Consider the following 13,012-nt stretch of genomic DNA (forward strand, 5'->3'; position numbering starts at 1 on the left):
TCTGCTAAAACTGAAGCAAGAACAAACATCAACTTTATGGTGAAGCTTGGGTAAAAGAATGGTGAAATCATGCTTCAGGAAAAGTTTATGGGGATAATGTCCCAAAGAAATCAGCAGTTTACATTTAAGAAGAGACAAAATGATGTTGGAGATGATGCCCATAGTGGCAGACCACATAAATTTTCCAGGAAGAAGTTAATCTTGTCCATACGCAAGACCAACAATTAACAGTAGAAACAAAAGCCAACACCATAGACATCTCGATTGGTGTGGCTTACACGACTCTGACTGTAAAATTAAAGTTAAATTAAAGTTAAAGTTAAAATTAAAATTAAAGTTAAGCAAACTTTCCACTTGACTGGTGCCAAACCCAGATCAGCTGCAGACAAGAGCAAAGCTGTCAATGGACATTTTAAACAAGTGGGATCAAGATCCTGGTAAGAATTGAGGGAGGAGACCAAACGTGGCTTTACGAGTACAATCCTGAAAATAAAGCACAACCAAGCTATGACTACCAAGAAGCAGAAGTGGTCCAGCCGAAGCAAAAGTGAACCAGTCAAGAGCACAGGTCGTGGAAACAGTTTTTTGGGATGCTCAAGGCATTTTGCTTGTTGACTTTCTGGAGGGCCAAAGAACAATAACATCTACTTATTATGAGAATGTTTTGAGAAAGTTAGCCAAAGCTTTAGCGGAAAAATGCCCAGGAAAGCTTCACCAGAGAGTCCTTCTCCACCATGGCAATGCTCCTGCTCATTCCTCTCATCAAACAAGGGCAATTTTACAGGAATTTCAACGGGACACTATTAGGCATCCATCTCTAAGGTCCTAATTTGGCTCTTTCTGGCTTCATTTCCTAATCTTAAAAAATCTTTAAGGGGCATCCATTTTTCTTCAGTCAAAAAAGACTACATTGACATGGTTAAATTCCCAGGACGCTTGGTTCTTTTTTATCCCTAGTCTCCAGATCTCCAGATACCCTCCTCCTTCAGGAATGGATGAAATGACTGGTATCATCACTCACAAAAGTGTCCTGATCTTGATGGAGCTTATGTTGAGAAATAAGGTTTACATTTTTTAGTTGTATGTTTTAATTTCATTTTCCATGAACTTTTTGAAGTCCCCTCACGTATGTTTGATATAGTTTGGCTCTGTGTCCCCAACCAAATTCCATCTTGAATTGTAATCCCCACGTCAGGGGAGGAACCTGGTGGAAGGTGATTAGATTATGGGGGCAGTTTCCCCCATGCTGTTCTCATGATAGTGAGTTCTCATGGATCTGATGGTTTAGAAGTGTGGCGCTTCCCCGCTTTGTTCTCTTTCCTGGGGCCATGTAAATTGTGCTTTGCTTCCCCTTTACCTCCCCAGCTGTGCAGAACTGTGACTCAATTAAACCTCTTTTCTTTATAAATTATCCAGTCTCATGTAGTTTTTTATAATACTGTGAAAATGGACAAATACAATGTTCAATACTACCAATAATTTGTACTAAAAGCTTGGGGTTTTTTGCTCTTCCTAAGATCTTTGAAGACAGAAGTTGTGCTGTTAATGATTAAGAGCACAGACTCTACAACCAGACTGCCTGGCTTCATATGCTGAGCTACCATTTACTAGTCCTGTGACCTTATACAAGCTATTTGGCCTTTGTATGCCTCAGGATACTCACCTATAAAATGGAGGTAACAGCACCTACTTTAGAGACTGTTACAGAAAATACAAGTTGAGCACTCCAATCTACAATCCAAAATACTCCAAAATCTGAAAATTTATGAGCACCAACAGGACAAAAGTGGAAAATTCCATCTCTGACACCTTTGCTTTCTGATGGCTCAATGTACACAAATTGTTTCACACACAAAATTATGTAAAATACTGTATAAAATTACCTCCAGGCTATACATATAAGGGTATATTTGAAACATAAATGAATTTCATGTTTAGAATTGAGTCCCATCCCCAAGGTACCTCATTCAAATATTCAAATATTTCAAAATCTGAAGGAATCCAAAATCAAAACCACTTCTGGCCCCAAGCATTTCATACAAGAGATACACAACTTGTAAACAATTTAATACTCGTAAATAATTAGGACATTGCCTGTCACATAGTGATTGCACAAATATTAGCTAAACTCTCTCTCTATACATAGATTCCCTGGGCTTACCAGAGTAATCATCACTAAGTCCTCAAACTACTTATGCTCAGTAAGCTACAGCAGACACAGTAGGCAGATAAATAACAATACTGTCCTTACAGACTTCAAAACAAAATTCCTGAAACCATGAAACTAGATTCAAGTTTTATTTCTACTTCTAATTTCCAGAATATTGGGAAATTAGTTTTCTGGGTTTACCTTTCTCTGACATGGGTACAACAAAGCCTGTCATCAGTACAGTTGTAAAGATTAGACAACAAGCTAAATCCCTGGGTGCAGCTAGACCACAAAGTACTTCAAAGATTTGTATAAAGAATGTAAGACTTACTGTTCAGAGTCATAGTAGTCCATACGCTTCTTTTTCTTGTTGTAAGCCGCCACTCGAAAGGGAACTATTTCCAAAGTGATTAAACCAGGGGCCATCGTCAGCACTTTGGCACCATGACTTGGCTCATAAAGATCTTTCCCTGTTTCTGGATGAGGCATGCCAGCAGGGTCTCGTCCAACAATGTAAAAGTTGGCTCCTGCAACCATCCGTGCTCTGCAATGCCACTGGACCTAAAATAAAAGTTTCATTTTGGATAACTTTGCTTTTATGACTATGTACTTAGAAGTAGTAAGTGGATAATAAATGCATATGCTTTTTACATAATCATTATCAGTAGGAAATCTCAACAAATTTAGATGTATCATCATGGGAAGCCAGAAACAAAACTAACAAAAAACAACAACATATCTCCCCCAAACCAAAAGATTAAAAGCATAAATATTTATGGATATATATGTATATATATTTATGTATTACTTATATGTAAATGTACATGTGTCTAGATGTTTGATTTTACACAACTACCAGATGCCATTTACACAGCTCAAAATCTAATCTCTGAGGTTAGAAGTCAGGATAATGGCTGATCCCTGGAGGGAGGCAACTGCAAGGAGCTTCTGGAATCATGGTAATGCTCTGTTTCTTAATCCAGTATCTAGGTTCTGGTAATTAGGGTGTGCTCACTGTAAAAGTTCATTGAGATATATACACATTTATAATTTATGAACTTTTCTGTATATTATACTTTAACAGGTTAAGAAAAAAAACCCTGTTGGATAAAAAAAGACATGTAAGTACTTACAAAAACTCGTACTGAGAAAATCATATAATATATAACTAATCTTGTAACATATGCCCAATACTAGCTAAAAAAAAAAAAAAAAAAAAAAAAAAGATTGGTTGTGAGTAAACGGCCATGCTTGCATTCAAAACTAGCCTTGAAGCCTCTAGTTTCGGACCTAGTAAGATCTATTATTAAAAAACCAAAATTAGTCTAACACCTGGAATAATGAAACCTTAGAACTTAAAGTGACAGTAAAAGATCATCTCTAGTTCAACAGTCTCCTTAAGATTTGAAGAAAGTGAAGGTTATGTGACTGATCAATAAAGTTTAGGATAAACTCAGGCCTAGAAATTTGGTCTTAGCTCCCTTTCAGTGTAAGGCTCTATTATTTAGTAATTTATAAAACCATCACTGTTCCATATTAAAATAAGGTATAAATGATGACCACTACACATAAATAACCAAATCATCTTTTATGGTTTTGTTTTCATTTTATGTCTCCCGATAATTTCCTGCATACCAGGTACTTACCTATTTACCAACATAGTTTAGAAAGTGCAACAGTAAGAGGGCAATTCCATACCTCACACCTGAATTGTTCACCCTGAGTGGTTTTAACTTTTTCAGTTGTTTCTACTGATGTTTGCCTGCATGTTTTCAAACAGCATGCTTACACTTTGTTTTGACTGTTTAATTTTACATAATATATAACATAGACCTTATTTCCACCTCACTTAGATTTTCTACCACATTTGAGTATTTAATGAGGTTCTTATTCTCCAACGGGTACAGTGATATCAATATTTTTGGTGAAATCAATATTCATTTGTAAAGTGAGGATTATAATAGTATTTATCTCATAGAAGTTTTAAGAAAATTAATAAATGAAACATGTGAGGGCTTAGAATAACACCTGGCACACAGTAAGCATACAATAAATGTTCGCCACTATTATCTCTATTTTAATCCCCTTTTTGTACAACTGTTTTTCCTAGAGTTAAAGATTGCCTTGATTTTTTTCCACTTGCATAGTTTTCCCAGGTTTCTGTGTACCTTGCTCTAACCTTCTTCATGAGCACACAGTTTAACATAATTCCCATGTTCCTTGCAGTGTGGCCATATGACTGAGTACTGACCAAAGGAATGACTGCCAAAGTGATATGCAGTTCTTCCAATTGTGGCCCATTAAAAAGCCCCCTGGCACTTTCCTAGTTCCTAGAACTAGGAAGGAACTATCATAGTTCTGAATGAACAATACAGCAAAGTATGATGCTGACAGATGTTTGTTCCATATATATATATATATATGTATATGTATATGTGTATGTGTATATATATATATATATATATATGCTACTACTTCTTCCACCCACCCTCAGATTCAGCTCTTCACAACAATTCTGATCATTCCCCTCAGTCCCTACACAGTAGATAGACATACGGCCTCTCAGTTCAGACTCCTGTAATCAAGGGATCAATCAGAATTTTATCTTCAATTAATTGCTCTGCAACTCCACTTAAATGGAAAATCTTTTCTGCCTCATGCAAATTAGAAGCTACTTATATGGAGTGAAATTAAAAGGGCAGTTTAAGTTCTCTGAACTTCAGTAAACCTAATTTGCCTATTAAATATCTATGTCTATCACATTCAAGTACCCAAAGGTCAATAATCTGGAAATGTTTGACTTAGTTTTAATATGTAAGGAAGCTCAGAAAATTTAACCCAATTCCTTTTGTCCTTTTAAAATCAGAGAGGAAACTGAAGCTCAGAAAAATTAAGCACCTTACCAGGGGGTAGAGCATTATTGGTGGCAGTGGCCAGTTCTAATTTCTAGTCTTGTACAATTACTAGAAAATTTAATTGCTTCTTTGATTTCCTCTAGAGGTTATATGAGTAAATTAAAACCATGAGTCAACATTCTCTTGCAGGTGACTTGAATGATTTTCATTTACATTTTACTGAATGGTTCTCCAATGAGAATACTTTTAAATTTTGAATAAACATGAATAAACAGAACACATGAAGCTCTTCCAAGAATACCTGTTGTGAGTCAACTTATAACCTACTTTAAAGTTATTATACTTTGTAGTCAAGAGAATGTAAGTCAGCCTTCATCAATGGTATATCTGGTTAAGAATACAGACCTTAAGAGTCAGGCTATCCTAGATTTGAGTCCTAGCTTTGCCCCTTACTGACTGAGTGTCCTTAAGTAAGTTCCTTACATAAATGCAGTCTTTTAATTTATAAAAATGAGAATAATGCTTAACACCAAAGGTTAATAGAAGATTTGAAAGCACTCAAGATAGCACCTGGCCCTCAAGAAATACAGCCACACACACTGATGCTGTTACTATTACTCAGTGAAACATTTCCTGCGAAACTCAGCTGAATGAATTGCTTCCTAACCAGAGTTTCTAAAGAAAATTCACCCTCTGAAAAAGATGACATGCTGCCTATAAAATGGGCACTGAGAACCAGTGAGAGTTTCCTGCTTATCTCCCTGACAGACTTAGGTCAAGATGTATTATTTCCTGGGGTTTTTTGTTATTGTTGTTATTGTTGTTGTTAAACAGTTTTCATTCTTCTGAGATTCCCCATCCATAGGACTATGTATTTTTTTTAAAGGCATTAATGCTCTTATTCCAACAGCATCATCTCAGGTATGTCTTTAGTAACAGTTTTTACTCTAGATTATAAATCACATTTTGCTGCTGCTTCTAGTAATTTGCTATTGTATGCTTCCAGTAATTTGTTATTGTATGCTGGACTTGTGGACGATTTAAGGAGTCTGCATTGTATTGTTTTCCTTCAGAGTGTGAAGACTTGATTTTAGCAGGCAGGTTATTTACAGGCACTTCTTCTGTTTTTGAGGCTTGGCATTAGACCCTGTGGGGCAGGTCTAGTCTAGCCTTCTGTGTTAGTCATCAATCTTTTGCCTCTCAATTCCAAATCCACCCTCAGTACCTATTCTGCGATAATGGATTAAACTCCTTTAAGCATTTTCCCTTTACAGTGAGCATAGCATTAAGTTCTATCAGTTCAGGACTTTAGAAAGACACTGTAGAAGAAAGAGGGTTCTCTTCCTGGTCCTGATAAGCTACATTTTGCTTTCTTGTTCCTGCTGTATAATCTGTCAGTGGCGACTGTGTATGGGAATACCTGGCGGCACTCTGTTCCAGCAGCAAGCACAATGCACACAGTTCTTCACCCATCTCAAAGCCATGGTCTGAGCCCAGTGACCACTTCACTGTGGCCCTCCTAATGCAGACACTAGTGCACTCCTGTTGCCCCTCCACTCCTGTAAACACTCAGCATGTCTGCTTCAGCAGCTCCAAAATCTCTGCTTCCTTAGCTTAACAGGACCACTGTCCTCTACTTGGGTTCCAACTACACATGCTGAGCTCTGGAAATTGTCTCCAGGCAGAGAACCAGGGTAAAGATGGGGTCTATTTTGTGTGTTTTCCATCTCTCAGGGATCATTTTCCTGCACTGCCTATTTTCCAATTCTTTTAAACAGGCGTTTTACATACTTAATTTTATTACTATTTTCAGCAAGAAGGCAAGTCCAACGTATGAGGGCAAAGCCAAGTATCAGTTACTCCATCACAACCATGGCAGAATTCAAATATATTTTGAAAGAGGCGGCAGCAGCATTTTTGTAGATAGATCAGGCATGGAGTATAACAGAAAGAGAGGAGTCAATCATGAGTCCAAGATTTTTCAGTGACGATTCCAAGATTTTTCAAAGTACAGTAATCAATTTAGATGGGGAGGGGCTATAGATAAACCAGATATGAAAGGGGTAAAATGAGGCAGTTAACATTTTAAATAAGTTTGAACTATTTGATAATTCAAGTCTCAGGTGGCTGGATCTATGGGTTTGAAGTTTAGAAAAGAGATGTGAATTAGAGATAGATACTTAAGCAAAATAAGCAATAGAGAAAGTATTTAAAGCCAGGAGATGAGACAAGATCATCACAAGGGTAGTATACAGAGAACAGAATCATCATACTGAGATGTAGGACATGAAGAGATCTGATTATTTCCTTAAGAAAAAGGATAGCCAAAAACCATTCAATTTTAACACTTTAGCTACACATTATCAAATCACCTCCCCCAAAAGGTGATAACTGTCAAATAACTTGCAGATCATTTCAGTTTTATCACTCAGAGTGTGAGAGTGTAAACTGATACAATCTTTTTTAAAAATAATTTTGTTACCATTTCAAGTTGGATATTTGCATTTCACAGGATCCAGAAATTCCATTCCTAGAAGAAACTTTGTTCACATGCACAAAAACAATATAAAACAAAAATAGAACACACCCAATAAAAAAGGAAATAACATAAATACTTAACAATGGGAAACAGATAAATTGTGGCATATTTTCAGAATGAAATACTATGTCACATATATGACATATATGTCATACATAAGCACATGAATCTTAGTAACATAAATGTTCCCATAAGTGCCATAAGCAATGAAAGCAAGTCCCAAAACACAAAGTTGGAAGCAAGTAAAATGAAACAATATATCATTTAAGCATATGTACATGAAATAAAACTGTGTGTGTAAGTGTGTAAAGATAAGGGAAAAAATACAAAATTCAGGACAGAGATTATCTGGGCGGTGGGGGGGCAGTGGATGATGGGAATGGCAGTGTGAGAAGGGGATTGGTAGGAGTACCTGTTAGACATAAGTCATATTTATCAGGTTAGCAGCAATTCTATGTTGTTCATTATATAGTCTGTTTATTGGTTTTGAGACAGGGTCTCACTCTGTCACCCAGGCTGGAGTGCAGTGGTACAAAAATGGTATATTGCAGGTTCAGTCTCCCAGGCTCAGCAATCCTCCCATCTCAGCCTCCCAAGTAGCTAGGACCACAGGGATGAGCCACCATGCCCGGCTATTTTTTTATTTTTTGTAGAGACAAGGTCTTGCCGTGTTCTCCAGGCTAGTCTCGAACTCCTGTGCTGAAATGACCCTCCCACCTCAGCCTCCCAAAGTGCTGGGATTACAGGTGTGAGCCACCATGCCTGGCCATTAAACAGTTTTTAAAAATAACAAATACATACATCATCAAAATTAAAAAGAGTAATTAATTCAGAGGCTAATGACAAGGCATCACGTACCACAGATTATGATTAATCCAATTCTGTGCATTTGCGGTCCATTCAAGATATTTTTAGGAAGTAATATTAATTTACATTCCTACCATGTTTTACTTTTTCCAAGTAAATGGGGGAACATTTTATTAAGCTTCAAATTTACCGACATAATTAACAAGATATGTTATCTACACATCATTTAAAATAAACGCAAACAAAGAAATACATTTCTTAAAACGTAGTTCATATTTTACCTAATTTGGTGCATAGGGTTCCTAACTCACACTGCTTAAATGTATTGCAAAGTATATGAACCATAAGATTTTGTATACATTACACAAGTTGGAAAAAAAATTAAAAGATGGCTAAATTTAAGAAAAATATTCACAAGATCCAAAATTTCTACACTATTTTAGACATATGTATATATTTGAGACGGGGTCTCGCTCTGTCACCCAGGCTGGAGTGCAGTGATATAATCTCGGTTCACTGCAAGCTCCGCCTCCCGGGTTCACACCATTCTCCTGCCTCAGCCTCCAGAGTAGCTGGAACTAAGGAACCCGCCACCACGCCCAGCTAATTTCTTTGTATTTTTAGTAGAGATGGGGTTTCACCGTGTCAGCCAGGATGGTCTCGATCTCCTGACCTCGTGATTCACCCGCCTCGGCCTCCCAAAGTGCTGGGATTACAGACGTGAGCCACTGCGCCCAGCCTATTCTAGACGTATTTTTAAAGTTTTTCTAAAATGTTTTATTTTTCCTTCTTTTTTATATTCTATTGGCGTTGACTAAAACATGAATACACTTCCTTAGATAGACTTCATCAATTTCCAGTTCCTTGACCAGAGAAACCTACTGTCTGAAAAAGACATGTTCCCTAAAGATGACTGCTAAAAACAAAAAGTGAGAGAAAAAATTTGAGGGAAAAAAAAATCTAATCTTTCATACCGTATTTTATTCCCAAGCATTAATATGGTATACACTTGCTGATGTTTTTTCACTAGGGTACAGTTTAAAATAAACATAAGAATTAAAGAGAAAAGTATCTCCACAAATATGATTCTTTTTGTTATCAACAAAGCCAAGAAGATGCTCATCCAACACGTCAATTCAATGACCTCTGCATTTAAAAGCAGGCCAATAATTAAAGGAAACAGGTGGAGCAAATAAGGACTGTTTTCCTCTACATACTTCCAATCTCCTACAAACTGTTTTTTATGATAAAGTGAGGCAATTATAGGAAACAAAAAGGAGAAACAATAGGAGGTGACCAGTGAGTTAACATTTTAAAAATAAAACCACTAACATAAATTTATATGCTGGTAATAACCCTACAGAAAGAATAATCTACATGCTGGGACCATGAAACTAAAAAATTACATAATAAACATTACTTTATAAAGACTTTAAAATATTCTTATCGCCCAAAATAGCACAACAGTTGCATTTTCTGGAAGCTGTGGTATTTCACGGACTTGGTGACGTAGGTACACAGAGACCCCGGCTTAGTAAGTGTGCTTCTCTGTTTATCTTGTCAGTCACAAACTTTCAAGCTTCCAGCATTTCAAAGTCAGTGACAAAGCAGGTGTGTGAGTGCACAGTGACTACCTTTTTAAACCGTATTATACTACTTTGCTCTGCTTATGTGAAAGAAAACTGGGTATAAGACATCTGAAAGGCAAGATTTTGATAATATGTCAAAAACCCCAAGCAATTTCAATTCCAGAAATATTGTGAGGCAAATATGCAAAAAGGTTCACTTTAGGATTCATTACAGGTTGTCAAAAGACAGAAACTAATCCAAAGATCCTTCAATTGGGTGTTGTTATTGAATTAAATTCCTAAACAGCAGGGAACTGTGCCATCATTTCAAAAAAGATCAATATCTAAATTAACATAAGAAGATATTTATAATATAGGAACTTTAAGAAGCAGTTTTACAATACAAAATACATAATAGAAACGTTGTGGAGAAACGAAACAAACATTCTAGGCCTTGATCTCTATCACAATCATCATGCCCTAGAGAATCTGATTTTGGAAAATCACTCGCTGAATTCGCTTACTAGTAAAACGACAGCAGAAGCGTGCAACTCAAGCAAAAGGAGGAATGAGAGTGATGAGAAGTATGAATTCGAAGAGACCAAATGGGTAACACTCTGGAGTGTAAGGCAGGGCTTACACTCTGGAAACAGAATAATGACATCCCCAGTGTGGACCTGATTCACGATGTGGTACAAAATTTCCACACTGCCTTATTCAAGAAAATGAAAAAGCAGGGGAGGCCAGGAGGACCAAATTCAAGTAAATAATACTTAGGTTCAACAATTATCTCATTTCACCTTTAGATAGGGTTTGAGAATTGTCTTATCAAAATGGAAGGCAGAATATGGGTTACTAAAAATAAATAACTATAATTAAAATAAACAGATATTTGTTTCAAAATTTCCTTCCCAAGGACATTTGTGGAGCTAAGGTTTACTCAAATTTTTACTTAATTTCCATACTGTGAGTCATACCAGTAAGAATTAGTTAAGTTTACTATCCAATAGTGAGAATAGGAAAGTAGTTTCTGATCCAAATTACAGTCAATGCTTTAAAAAATTTATCTATGAAAATTTTAATTCTATAATGGCTTCTCCTTGCCATCCATCATAGGTTAAGATACCACATGACTAATAAGTCAATGATTGCTGATAGATAAGAACCTCAGTTACGTATCTCCACACACAACATTTATAATATAAAATCCTTCAGAGTTAGAATAGTTCTAGATTCATCCCAATATGGCACGTTATTGAGAAGAGTTTCTTAACCTTTTAATTCATGCCCCTTTTTATAAACCTGATGTTTATATACATTCCAAATCCATTTGAAAATAGTGTCTATCACTTATCTCCCCACTTCCAAACCTGGCAAAGACTTTGGTAAATTTTATTTTCAGTAGTTTCTAAAACAAAAACAAATTAAAAACATACTTTTCAAATTTAAAGTTACATTATAAAATTATAAAATGGACTATACCGCTTACATATAATACCACTACCACTAAACCATTCTCTCCCCACACCTAACGGTTGAGAAATTTCACTGTTCCAGAAATCTGGCAGATTAGATATATGACATTTTCAATTTTTCTGAATTAAAAATACTGAGAATAATGAATTGAACAATTAAATTTTAAGTCCCACTTAAGTAGTTTATTTCTTTGTATCTTCACACCAAAATCTGCATTTATTTAAGTGTAATAAATTTTATTAAAGTCAACATTCTCTAAGGCCAACTTTATATACTCAAAGGGTTTATAAAAGAACATCAGGCACAGAAACTTTTTTTTAGTAAATGTTTGAATATTATTTTCTAGACTGTCAAAAATGTATAAAAATTCCTTAGGAAGTCAAATGCATTACCTAATTTTGCTGTGTAAAAAATCTATACCTTAATTAATCTGATGAGTTTGATATTAAAATATCCCTAATCTTGGTTGTACATTATCTAGCATTAATACATTTTCTTGAAATTCCCGAATCATAGTGGCCTGCCTCTTGATTTTCCAGAGATTGGAATTATTTTAAACTCTTCAAGCTGACTGGGAGAATCTAGACAGGCAAGTGAAAGGCAACGCTCATCCTCCCAGCATACAGATTCCTGATACTGTGGCTTTTGATCTTCTTTGTATTAATACAACTGATATTCTAAGTGCCTCTATTAAGTTCTATTACTCTGTACTGATACTGAACAGTTGCCTCATGAGAGTCACATTTCTAGTTTGCAATGCAAAAATTATGAAAGTTACTTAGACGTTTCATTCTTCATCTTGTAGGAGAGAATTAAACATACCTTACAAAAACTCTCAAACAATTTTAAGGGCTGACAGGGAGTCTAGATTATGGAGTCTGAATTATTTATTTCATATATGAGGTCCAATACAACATATACAGAATTTCCCCCAAATTTCCTTTATCTTTAAGAATAATGTCTCAATCTCCAAAAAGATATACCTCAAATGTAAGAGCTGCATTTTTTTCAGAACAATCAGCAACCAAACTACTTTTATTCTTGGAAGTGACCTTGCCCTGGCTGAGCCCAGACCCCCAGTCAGGTGAGGACAGTATCAGCCCTCCCAGAGTGGGGGCTCAGAGTAGAGACAGCAAGCCCGGAAACGCTCAGCCTCCACCTCTTCTTCCTGCCCCTCAAACCCAGGGGCCCTCAAGAGGCTCTCTGCCCTCCCACTGATTATTATTCTAAGAAAATAGAGGAAGGCAACCATGGTGATAAGGCACTGGAAAATATTTCATGAGGTCCTTCATTAGGGTGAGAAGAGGAAATTAAACTAGGTAACAATTAACAAGCTCTTCCTAATATGCCAGTCACTGTACAAAATGTTTTATAAATATTATTTAACGTTTAAAGCAAAAGTTATTATTCCTGTTTTACAAATAAGAAAACAGGGACTTGGAGAATTCAAATAACATATCCTAGCTGCAAAAAGAACTAGTGAAGGATCAAGTCTTTGGACCTGGGTCTGTGAGATCCCAAAACCCACACATTCATATTCATACTGAGCTACTGACACTGTGTCAAGGACACTTAGGGAGGAAGCTGTATAGATTACCTACCTGGGAAATCAGAAAAC

General features: G+C 36.2%; 1 protein-coding gene across 5 annotated transcripts in view; it reads right to left on the reverse strand.

The window, feature by feature from the left end:
• The window catches only part of PAPSS1 (3'-phosphoadenosine 5'-phosphosulfate synthase 1), a 103,641-nt gene that overhangs the window by 15,578 nt on the left and 75,051 nt on the right, over nucleotides 1-13,012 (reverse strand). For all 5 annotated transcript variants that reach the window (XM_005555626.5, XM_015450723.4, XM_015450724.4 and 2 more), the window contains one exon: nucleotides 2,481-2,710. In XM_005555626.5, the coding sequence (XP_005555683.3) occupies nucleotides 2,481-2,710 (230 nt within the window). The remainder of the gene's footprint in view (nucleotides 1-2,480; nucleotides 2,711-13,012) is intronic.

The sequence above is a fragment of the Macaca fascicularis genome, chromosome 5 (genome assembly GCF_037993035.2).
Source record: "Macaca fascicularis isolate 582-1 chromosome 5, T2T-MFA8v1.1".
Taxonomy (NCBI): domain Eukaryota; kingdom Metazoa; phylum Chordata; class Mammalia; order Primates; family Cercopithecidae; genus Macaca; species Macaca fascicularis.